Source organism: Neovison vison, chromosome 1 (assembly GCF_020171115.1).
Source record: "Neovison vison isolate M4711 chromosome 1, ASM_NN_V1, whole genome shotgun sequence".
Classification (NCBI taxonomy): Eukaryota; Metazoa; Chordata; class Mammalia; order Carnivora; family Mustelidae; genus Neogale; species Neogale vison.
This window is the reverse complement of record NC_058091.1, coordinates 197,592,497-197,605,017: the sequence shown is the minus strand read 5'-3', so window position 1 is coordinate 197,605,017 and position 12,521 is coordinate 197,592,497. Positions and strand designations below refer to the sequence as shown.

At 38.2% G+C, this 12,521-nt stretch overlaps 1 protein-coding gene and 1 long non-coding RNA gene across 2 annotated transcripts in view; one reads left to right on the top strand and one right to left on the bottom strand.

Annotated features, from left to right (window-relative positions):
* LOC122917429 overlaps nt 1-10,413 on the bottom strand; it is a 32,851-nt gene extending 22,438 nt beyond the window's left edge. Inside the window, exon 1 of the long non-coding RNA XR_006386391.1 lies at nt 10,333-10,413. This is a non-coding gene — a long non-coding RNA (uncharacterized LOC122917429). The remainder of the gene's footprint in view (nt 1-10,332) is intronic.
* RHOBTB3 (Rho related BTB domain containing 3) overlaps nt 9,620-12,521 on the top strand; it is a 53,810-nt gene continuing 50,908 nt past the window's right edge. Inside the window, exons 1-2 of the mRNA XM_044265281.1 lie at nt 9,620-10,073; nt 10,251-10,476. Of these exons, the coding sequence (XP_044121216.1) occupies nt 10,072-10,073; nt 10,251-10,476 (228 nt within the window). The 5' untranslated portion in view covers nt 9,620-10,071. The remainder of the gene's footprint in view (nt 10,074-10,250; nt 10,477-12,521) is intronic.

Sequence of the window (12,521 nt, the reverse complement as noted above, 5' to 3'; positions counted from 1 at the left end):
GGCAACCATTCTATTACTGATTATTCTTTTGTTTCTGTTCACCTACAAAAAGATAACTAACCTAAGTTCAACAAAATGTCATTTCTTGCTAGATTTCACTAGAAGAAAAGAGTTTTCTTGTCCCTCAGAATTTCATAAATTCTCCTAATGATTTGTCAGTTTGGTATGTGAAAAAAAAAGTCACAGTATAAACATGCACATACTTTAATTTTACCTGCTGGTAAGTAATTTAATCCTTGTTTCTATATTAAATCAGCAAGGATATACTGTGGCCCAAGGCATAACTTGAGAATTTAAACAAAGCCCTGGGCTTGCAGTGGGAAGGATGGGAGTTTAAGGATAGATGTTGGGGATGGTTATTTAGGTTCCTTTCTTTTGGGGGACATTTCAATGGAAACTTTGAGAAGCTCTGCTTCTTAATAACTGGGATTAGTCCAGAATCATCTTTGCTTTGTTTCTCCTACTTAATACTTTCCTGAGAAAGGTCTAGATACTTTTGAATGAAAAAAACTGAATTTTAAGTAGATTGAATTGCCCTTGTCCCACTCTGGTCCTAAAACTGGAAGGAGTTTGTAACACTAGAACATCTTGAGGAAGAACATTGGACATACCCCCTTATTAGTAGAAATAGAATTGACCCTGTAGGAGTGGGGGCAGTTACTGGCTGGGAAAGGGGTTTGGATCTGGCTTCAGTGGGGGAAAAAAACTGGTAGTAAAACTGGAAAGATTATAATAATCTTCCAATAATAATCCAAGTCTAGATATTTTAATTTGAAGATGAGAAGAGAGAGTATCAATCAAAAATAATACCGAAGTTTCATACTAAGATTTAAAACATTGAATGGGCCCTAAATTATGGAGATGACTGTCAGTAAAAATATACCCAGGGAATCTGGTGAGAGTCAAGACAAAAGAAGAGAAAAAAATGTCCCTAAGTTAAGCTGAAATTTTTAAAGGCCCATTAGGTGATGTTAGGATGCCAAAAGGACTATTCACCAAGGATACAAGCCGTTTACTTAATATTTAATGGTATAAGCTGGGCTTTACTTAGAAAAAAAAAAGCCTCTAAGAAAATTTCAAATGTTCACTGTAAAATAGAGTTTTTAACTGCAGACAGGATTATAGACTTGGGAGTAGAAAGTGAAAAGCAAGGTGAGGAAAAATAAGGATCAGAAGTATTATATGAGAGCAGAAGTCAGGTGAATTGGTTTGTCTAAACTATTGAATGAAAAAGGAGAACATTTCAAAGCACGCTTGTGAAATGCCCAGTTGGGATAATGCCCAGCAGATGATCATAGCAGGGATGCATAGCAGAGAAGGAGTAAGAAATGAGGAAGACTTAAGAACAATTTACTGTTGTAAATAGCATAAATTTTAGTACAGTTAACCCTAGAGCCAGATTATAGTAATATTGAAAAAAATCTATTTTCTAATGTATTAGAGATCTTCAAAAAGGTCTATCAGCAAAGTGTTAAACTGTTTAAATCTAATGTTCCATATTTCTGTATGGCTACAACTGGAAATATTCACAAATATTATGTATAAATTATATCATCAGTAATGTTTTATAACAATACTTGTATAGATATTTTTCAAAAACTAAATGACAAAGCAAGAATATTAAAGGCTGAACAACCAGATTTCTTTGAAGTTCAATCCTTTGAAAAAGGCTGGTTAGAAACAAGCACTCCTGGTTCAAAGGAACATATGCTCTGTAACATTTTAACTGGAAAACAGAAAGGTTGTTTGAAAAACACAATTGGGCATAATGATAGAGGTGGGTGGATAATATCTATTCAAACAAACATTTGGACATTTTAGACCTTTTGGGATGGTTAGATTTGACAAATAAGTATCATTCTGATTTTCACCTTGGTTTCTCCAAACAGAATTGACAATATAGCAACCTTGCTGTTTAGAAGAAATCCTCTAGAAGAAAGCTGTCAGCTACTTCTCTAGGAAGAATTATACAGGCAATAAAAGAAATAAAGTCAACTTTTCTTATTATTGACTATGTCATTACTGACCCTGGTAAGTAACATTGCTTACGTTATTCTGTGTGAAGTACATGCAAGCTCTTGTTTTTAAAAAAATGTTAATCTTGAATTTTATGATTTTTGTGTAAATTTGCAAGCTTTATCTCTTCCTAGATAAGTTAATACAATACAAATACATTTTTTACCAGGCTGATTTCTAGGCCTGTAGGTCTACAGTTTATCAGTGTTGCCTCCTCCTATCTCCTCTTTGCTTCCTCTATCCCAGCCTCCCTCACCCCAGCAGCCAGCCCTGATGCCCTGTTCTGCATCCTGGCAGCTCAGGACTCCACTACCATATCTCTCTGAGCTCATTCTCTAGAGCACAGCCCAAGCCACCAGATCCATAGTCTCCAAACTGTTTTTGACAGAGTAACCCAAAAGAAAGAATTTTGAGCACACCCTTAGTATCGTCATAAATTACATGCATGAATTTTTGTTAATACGTTAAGAATACAATATAGCATACTGAAACAGAAAAAATTCAGTAGATGAGATTAAGATGAAGTAAATCATATTTTAAATAAATGTAAGCTGTATTAATAATAATATAAAATACATTTTCTCTAAAATGTTACTGTTAATAAAGCTTTTTAGAGAGAGCAATAATTAAATATGCTTCAGTACTTTTTAATGATTTAACATTTTTGTGATACAGCAACACAGATGTCTACTTTTTTTTTTTAAGATTTATTTATTTCCTTGAGAGAGAGAGAGAGAACACAAATAAGCTAGAGGAGGGGCAGAGGAAGAGGGAGAGAGAGAAACCTGAAGCAAACTTCGTGCTAACCAGGGAATTCATTGTAGGGCTGATCCAAGACCTCGAGATGATTACCTGAGCCAAAACCAAGAGTTGGACGCTTAACTGACTGAGCCACCAAACCACCCCCAGATGTTTACTTTTACATCCAGTTTATTTAAAGGTTCTCTGAAAATAGCTTACAAAGATATATGGATTTAAATGGAAGAGCTGTTTCCTTAAATGGGTTACTAAATCACAATACTTATTTTTCAGTACCACTTGCTGTGTAAAGGTTTTGGTTAATATCTAATGAAGACATTTCCAGTTTGCCTGTTACTCATTTGTTTCTACACTCTAATGAGAGTGTTGTAAATGTTTATATTTTTAACAAATGGCTTCAAACTGCATGGAAAATTTATTTAGAAAATGTTTGACTGGGTTTAAAATATCCTATGAGATATGAGTTTTTATAGGTTATGAGTTTTTATAGATAGTGTTTTTCATCACAAAATTACATAATGAAGGAAATATTTTCAAACATCAACATAGCATAGTGGGTAAAGGCATAGACTTGAGCCAGTCTACTAAGATGGAATCCTAACTCCTCCACTCATTGCTTATGTAGCCATGGGTTTGTGCCTCAATTTTCTCTCCTGGGAATTAGAATGGTAATAGAACCTACTCGACAAGGCCATTATGAAAACTGAATAACAAGGGCGCCTGGGTGGCTCAGTGGGTTGAGCCTCTGCCTTCGGCTCAGGTCATGATCTCAGAGTCCTGGGATAGAGCCCTGGGTCGGGCTCCCGGCTCAGTGGGGAGCCTGCTTCCCCCTCTCTCTCTGCTTGCCTCTCTGCCTAGTTGTGATCTTGATCTCTTTCTCCGTCAAATAAATAAATAAAATAAAATAAAAAAGAAAACTGAATAATAGTTTTTTAGTCAAGTGAATATAATATCTGACATATAGTAAATATACTTAAATATATAAAGGATTAGGGGGAGAATTCTCATGCCCCGCTGTTAGAAGAATGTAATAACTAAAACTACTTTTAAAGTCAGTTGGGTATTATCTACTAAAGATGGACATACATATACCCTGTGCCCTAGCATACCCACAAATATATTTAATGAAAGTGGTCCTCAAGGCATTGTTTGTAATTGGCAAAAACTACAAATAACCCACATGCGCATCTACAATGGGATGGATAAGTAAATGGCTTTGTATATATCCACTGGATGCTATTCAGCAATAAAAATGAATGGGAGGAACAAACAACAGCTACATTCACATGAATGAACCTGGCAAATGGTGATGATTATAAGAAACAAGGCACAAAACTGTATACATACTATGGTGCCACTTATAAAAAAGTTCAAAAAGAAGCAAAACAAAAATGTTTGCTTAGGAATGCACAGATAATAAAATTATATAGAAAAATTAACAAATAATCGTCACAAAAGTCAGGCTCATGATTATCTCTTAAAAAAAAGAAGAGGACTGTAACTGAGGAGGGGCACCTGAGGTGGATGCATGAGCATGTATGCCTGTACCATTGCTTGAATGCTGATAGTTTCCTATTTTCTGATCTGAGAGCTGTTCAGGAATGTTTATTTTATAATTATTAACTTTTGATAAGTTTTAGGCACTTTTCTGTGTATGTGTGTTATATTTCAGGATGAAAAAATTTTTTTAAAACTCACACAAGTCTTGTTTGCACAAAATTAACTGCTTTAACATCTTATAGTAGTATGTATTCTGGCCCCAACTTCTTTGCTGGAATAACTAACTGTAAGATGTACCGTGAATGAATTTCAAATGGTTGTGCTCACTGTAACCTTAGCTTGGAATCCTCCCTTTATTTTTTTAATAAAGTTTTTGTCAAAACAACTAATCAATCAGTGTTTACATTTACACAGGTTTTGCATAAAATATAGTTTTTGTTTTTAAAAATTCAATTACTACTTAAAATACCATTTAAAGAAGTAGCAGAGAAAGATTGTCTTCTCTATTGTAGCTTTCCTTAGTGACTCACAAAAAAATTGTCATTTTAAGTTGTATTTCATTATTGAAACACAGTCTAGTAAATAACCACACTGAAACAGAATCTAGCTATCATAAGAGAATCTATCTACCATAATGTGAGACATATTAAAAACATCTGTGCCTTCAGTTTAACTTTATGGTAAACTTCCCACATTGTGTAACTTGTTCCAATACTTGTGTCTTGGGGTCTTTAGCAGTGTTTTATATGCATATTCTCAAGGTATTCACTGTCAAAGGAATGCAGTTGTTTTTTTCCATTTGTGTTCCATGTATAATTTCAGATATTTTTATCTTGGCAAGAAGAAAATTGTTTTCCCAAACATTTGTTGCTTTTTGACTTTCATTGTTAAGAAAGCTCAGAAGAGGCTTTTTAGCATTTATAATATATGAATTTTCTTTATAATATTGGCTTAAACAGTACATTACTAAGTACGCTGGAGATATTGTGGAGTTTTGCCTTCATGTTTGGATACCAAGTTTTTAAATGGCTAGCTAATTATAATCAATTCAGAATATCATCATTGATTAACTCTGATATGCACTTAGGGTAAAGTCAGTAAAAGTAGGTGTAAATTCATATTTAAAACAATGTTCTTTCTAATTTCAGTGATTATGGCCACCTTGTCAGATCTGATTAGTCATTAGTTTTTACTTTGCAATGTAGCTTCCGAAGGGCATCAGGAATGTCAGCTCAGTCAATTGTGTTTGCCTACCCTTGCACTATGAACACTATCTCCATTGGTCCATGCAGTAACAATTCGTTTACTTAAATACCATAAATAGGGCGCCTGAGTGGCTCAGTCTTTAAGCATCTGCCTTCAGCTCAGTTCATGATCCCAGAGTCTTGGGATCGAGCCCTGCATCAGGCTCCCTGCTCAGCAGGAAGCCTGCTTCTCCCTCTCGCATCCCCCCTGCTTGTATTCCCTCTCTGTCAAATAAATACAATCTTTAAAAATAAATAAATATCATAAATAAAATTACTTAGATACAGAAATTGCACCATGTGGCAATATGTTGAAAACAAAGGAGACGGCCCTCCCCTCCCCTATTATGTGCTGCTGTGCTTTCCCCCTCTCCCCAGAGCACCCCAGGTGCTTGTCCACTTATGGATCAGGTGGGGATGTTGGTGTCAGTCCTCACATTCAATATGAGTAAAGCTTAATTTCTTCCCCTCTTTTTTGGTGAAAAATTATGTGTTTATACATATAAGTTCAAATACTTACTCTAAAATGTCAGGGGTCATCTTCTGAACCCCGCTTTGGAGACCCTTGCTCTAGATAAGTGTTTTAGGATTTTGGGTTTTTCAAATGTTAGAAATACCCTCTTTTTACTGAAAATGAAACTAACGTATTTTTAAAAATTAGGTAACAATAACAATGGTCTGATTGACTTTGAGATGGGAGAAGGTGGTGCTCAGACCTCTCTAGATATCCATCTTTCTCCCCAACCTCCTCAGGTGGAAAACTAGTTTCCATGAAACACGGTTGGGAAAATCTTATGCTTCCTCTCTAGTCATTAAGGAATCAAGATATTTTTCAAAGGCTGGTATATTAATATTCATGGTCTGGGGATCAGTAGTAACTTACTGAGGTACCTCATACATACCTGACACGCATATGTGGCTACATTTTATCTGGGGATGAGAACATCTATTAGAATTAATATAAAATAGTGGCATTTCAGCTGTGAAAATAGGAAAACATATTGTTTGGACTAGAGGTGCTTGCTTTTGTGTTCCCCAGTGACCTTGAGACTGGAGAACATAATGATAATCGAATTTGTTACACCCTGGTAAAAGTAAATATTTTATTAAATGCTACTGAGGGAAACTACAAATATATAAACCAAATAAACATTGTAAATAAAAGGAAAATAAGTATAAAAAAGTAGTATTAAGATAATTTTGAAAAGAATCTTTAAGATATCAGGAAATGGACCATCTGTGATCTTATAGTAGCCAAGATAAGTAACATTAGCTACCGTAATAATTGACCACAAAATGTCCTGCTTAACTCAATAAGGATCCATCTTCTCACTCATGTCTCAATTCAGTGTATGCTGTGAGGCAGCTCTGCTATAACCAGTCGTTCAGGAATCCAGGCTTCCTCCATGCTGCAGACTAACAATTTAAAAAACATGGCTTCCACATCAATCTGGCTTCATCCAGTTAGCAGAAAGAGGGATAAAAGAGAGTGGAGTAGGCATACTTTTCTCAACTGCTCAACAGGGATTATATTCTACTGCCAAAAATGAATTTTCTGGCCCTATTTACATGTAAAAACTATGGAAATGTAGTTTATCTGTGTAGTTTAGTTTACCTGGAAGAGAAGATGGGTTTGGTGAGCATCTAGCTGAGCTCTATTGTATATACAGGTGAATTTCTAATCTATAATTATCATCAGGTCTGATTTTGAAAATCTCTTGGGAAATCAGTCTCTTTTTTTTTTTTGCTTGTTGTAATAAAGGCATCTGCACCCCAGCACGAATTTCAACTCTTGATGTTTTCTGAACAAGATATGATCTTCCATGTCTCTACACCTTTACATGTGATTTGCATATGATGTCTGTCCATTCTTTCTAAAACCCTTTCCCTTTCCTCCTCCCTCCTCTTCTTCCACATCTAGCAATTCCTCCTCATGCTTTAAGATGCAAGACAATGTTTACTTCCTCTATGAACCTCTCTCTGATGACACACAGGCACAGATCTCTTACTAATGTTCACTGAACTTTATCCTTGTACTTTGTACCTACCTCTGTTACTGCATGTGTGAGCCTATATTATAATTATTTAAAGAACCTGTATGTTTTCAAAGAATTGGATGATTAATATTTATAATATAGTGACCTTTAATTATAGACTTAGTTTCTCAAGGTTAACACTTGTGTCTTATGTATCTCATTATCTCCCATGCCTGCCTAGCACAGGCCAGGCTCACATACTCAGTAACAGAGAAGAAAAATGAATGCTCTCTTCCTGCCAGTTTCCAATCCCCAACCCCCCCCACTTTCATATTGTGGCAAAAACATATAAAATGTATCATCTTCACCATCTTTAAGTGTACATTATAGTAGTGTTAACTATATGCGTCTTGTTTGCAATAGATCTCTAGAACTTCTTCATCTTGCAAAACTGAAACTGCTCATTGAACAACTCTCCATTTCCTCCTACCCCCAGTCCCTGGGAAACATTTTTTCTGTTTCTAAGAGTTTGACTAGCTTAGATACCTGATGTAAGTGGAATAATGCAGTATTTGTCTTTTTGTGACTGACTTATTTCACTTAGCATAATACCCTCAAGATTCATTCATGTTGTAACAGATGACAGGATTTCCTTCTTTTTCAAGTCCAAATGTTTCATTGTAGGTACATACCACATTTTCTTTATCCATTCATTGTTAGTGTCTGTCTTTTTGACCTGTGCTTGATTACTAGAGGGGGAAAATATATTTTCTATTGACCCACGAGAAAAGGTGATCCTAAACTCTTAAATATTTCAGGATGGTTTATGTTCTAGAGACAAAAGGAGAAATTATACTTAGTGCAAGGGAAACTAGATTTTTAAAAAAAATCAGTGACTACAGAATGAATGCTTCTTGTCATAACCTATGAACATGGGAAACTACATTATACTGCTTCCAACTGAGGAGCAAGGGCCCATAATAAAAAGCTGTTCACATTCCAAAGGCCTCTTACCCTAGTCTTGTCACTGCCCTACTCAGCACCTCAGTACCTCAGTACCTCTTCAGTACCTCATGCCCTCAAAATAGCTCTTTTGAGAAAAGAAATTTTAAAGTAGGGCAAAATAAATAAGGGAAGGGATAAATAAGGACTCTTAAAACACAGAGCACTTGTGAGGATTTTTATGTTTGTGGAGAAGCTGAGTCCCACAGTAACCTCTGGCCCTTCTTCTTGGTGTTAGTGGATTCCAGCGTTCATTTGCATTAAGGTAGTTCGAGGCCATTTAGAGACCTCCATAACCTTTACATTAGTGCATTATCATGAAAGAATCTGAAGTATCCTTGCATTAGCACGATTGTTATTATTTCAGTTGGTCTAAGAAGCTATTATTAAATGTGTAGCCATTATGTGTACTGAAAAATCTCCAAGTAAATGAGCATTTGGCTTGTAAACACCTCACACGTAACTTCTTTTTAAAACTATGGCAATAAAAACCCCAGCACTTAAAAACAAACAAACAAAAAAACCACCTTGCAGTTTTTGGTAAAATGTGCCAAATATAGCTTGAAATAGTAAATAATCCCTCAAAAGCGATATTAGCAAATTAATTGGTGTGTGAACAAAGATCCCTTTCTGCACCAGCATGAATGTTGCCTTTATTTTTTTCTCACAAGTATGATTTTAGAAAACAGCTGTAGAGCATGTTGACAAATGACAAAGCGGCAGGCATGGTAAAACACTTTCCGTCAAAGCCAAGAGGGGAAAATAAATAAATAAATAAATAAATAAATAAAATAAAATAAAATAAAATTGGGCTGCCGGAGCGGCCAACGGGCTTGAATGCCTAGCTTCCCTAACCTCTTTTTTCCCCAGTCTTTAGGGAGCGGGGGCCTCACCGCCCCACCCCCCTTTCCCTGGCTCTGGTTACAGCCTTTCGAGTTGAACAAACTTGCTGCAGGCGGATTGGCGATCAGGAGCTCTCAGGCTTGGACGTTGTATTTATTAATTTATATTCCGCGGGGCCCTGAGTGGGCTGGCCCTTTGTATCCGGCCTCCGCTGCCCGGGCCTGGGGGCCCCGGGGGAGCGCGCCCCCGCGTCTGTCCGACCCTCAAGGCCAGCACGTGCTACGCCCGCCCGCCAGGCCCGCCGAGGGGGCGGAGGCCCCGGCTTTTTTCCTAAGCCACTGTCGTCCAGAAGGAGGAGCAGCAGCAGCAGGAGGCGACAGCTGCCCTGCCCAGAGAGCGCGGCGGAGAGGGGGCTGCAGCGACCGGGCGCCTGGCCACTCTTAGCAGCGGCGGCCGGGGAGGCGGGGAGCGGCGGGCCGCTCGGGATGTTCCCGGGCACTTCCTGACTGGTTGGCAGCGCGCACACGGCCCGACTCGCACGTCCCCGGCCCCCTTGTCGCTAGCTCGCTCGCGCGGGCCCGCTCTGCGTCGGCCGCGCCGCGGTGGAGGCGCGCGAGGGGGACGCGGCCGGGGATGAGCTGATTGCGGGTAAATACGCCGCCGCCTGGCCCCGAGAGGCCGCGAGGAGCAGCTTTTCTCGGAGTCGCCGCCCTGCCCTTGGATTTGAGATCATGTACGTACGCGTCGCGGTCCTGCCATTGTCTCTACCCCAACGCGTGTCGTGCGCCCCAGCGCGAGGGGCTTTTGCTCATCCTCGCCGCGCGCTGCCCCCCGCCCTTCCTGTTCGGATTAAAGTGATCCTCGCGCTGACCACGCGCCTCTCTCCCCCTCGCCCCTCTCTGTCGTGTAGGTCCATTCACATCGTGGCGCTGGGGAACGAGGGGGACGCGTTTCACCAGGACAATCGGCCGTCGGGGCTCATCCGCACTTACCTGGGGAGAAGCCCGCTGGTCTCGGGGGACGAAAGCAGCTTGTTGCTGAACGCGACCAGCACGGTCGCACGTCCGGTGTTCACCGAGTATCAGGCCAGCGCTTTTGGCAATGTCAAGCTGGTGGTCCACGACTGTCCCGTCTGGGTAAGGGGTGGCAGCTGCTCGGCGCCGAGGCTGACGGAGATTTTCTTTAAATTTTTTTTTTCCCCTTCCTCTCCCTTTTCCCCCTTTCATCCTGTGGACCGTCTGGGTCACCTGCGTAGAGTTTTTAAACGTTTGGGGGGAAATCTTTATTTTCCTTTGTTTCATTGGGCAGGGGGCAGCCGGGTCAGAGAACACTCTTAGAAGGCAAAAAGCCCCAGTGGCAACATGGAGCACTTACTCATAGGCTTCAGGACTGTAGGTTGTCCCTTGGTAGCTGGCAGTTGAATGTGACAACCCCAAGGGACGGGGTCACTAAGTTTCACCAGCAGAGAGCAATGTTTTTTCATGCCTACCCTGTGGGTGAGAGTGTAATATTAGTGTTCTAAAAATAAAGTCCTCTGAAAGCTCAACACAAGCAAAAATAAATTTCACTGGGACAGTTCAGGAATAGGACCCCTGGAAAGGAGAGGAAGAGAGAGGGACTGAGAATTAATTTTAAACCACTCATTTATAACACTGTCCACTTTTGAAAAATTTAATTCTTGTTTTTAAGTTTAATAATGCAGATACTCTTAATATAATAGCCATTTGTTTTCAGTGACTCATAATTCAGAAATAATAACACTGCTTGGAATTTTTTAAAAGCTTTAAAATTTGTAATAATTAAAAGAAATTGTAATGAAGTCAATAAAATTCTAGTCTGATTCTTGAGTGCTTGATAAAAGGAGAAAGAAAGCTACTCTCTAACACATACATATTTTCAGTACATTATAATATAATAATGATAATGTAATACACAAGAACAGTAGTTATTTTAATGTTTTCATTTAATTTTATTTGAAAATTTCTGATTCTATACTGGTATTGGAGTTAAAATAGTATAACTAAAGCTGAAGATTATATTTTATAACAGATGAAAGCTTAGTGTCTGAAAAAGAATACAAATTACCATGTGAGATTTTATGTTTAAACATCAATTGTAAAAACCTGAATTGTGTGCTATAGGGAACTAATACACCTTTCTAAAGGAATGTATGGAATGTGCCTAGAAAAATTACTTATGCAAATTACAGGATGAAAAGATCACTAGCTCAAAGAAAATTTCAGTTACTTTAACTTAAATATGTTAATGAGCTAAAATAAATAAAACAGGTTTTTTTCAATAACCAGGTTTAAACTCCCATTTATCACAGTGATGATGTCAATCACAAGAAGCATCGGTAAGGAACTCACTGGCTGGAGTCCATGCAAACAAGTGAAACACTTCTTTTACTTTGGCCATTTCATTGTGAAAGATGGTACAATTTAAAAACTTACCGGTTTTACACGCAGTTGAACAAACGTGGAGTGAATAGAGTAAATAAATTTAAGGAAAATAAAATGAGCTGAATTCAGATGTTAGGATTACTTTTCCTGTTTTTTTCTTCAAGCTGTTAACTCTTTACCGTTCATGTTGTTAATTTAGCAAAAAACAATACGTGTGATGCCAGATACTGTAGTAAATGAAATTTTCCAAAGGATTAAAATAAGCCTCTGTAGTCAAGATTTTTGCCATATACTGATGTGCTTTATTGTACTAATCACCTTTTGTTTGTTTAGACTCTGATCCTGTTTAAAGCATTGAGTTTTGGTACACTTTTTTTGGGTTATAATGATCTTTAAACATAAGGGAATACATTTGCAGACCTTCTCTTTATAAGTTGCTTTTCTTTTCTTGGTGGTAAGTAAAAGTCTTTCAGAGATACTCAAGTTGATTGTGTTTATCAGCTAATACTTAACGTGTACCAGAACAGAATATTCAGTATAACAAAGCAGATAGAGCACAGGTTTTGATAGCAAAAGGACCTGATTTCAGATCCCCACATTGCTGCTTAGTGGTTTTTTCTGGTGAGTCACTATCTTCTCTTAGCCTTATTTTTCCCTGTGTATAAAATAAGACTCCCTGCCTCCTAAAGACTCCCTGGCTCCTAGAGCTATGCTGAAGAGTAGATGAGATGATACATGTAAAGTTCTTAAGATAGAAACTGACATGCTCTAGTAAGTAG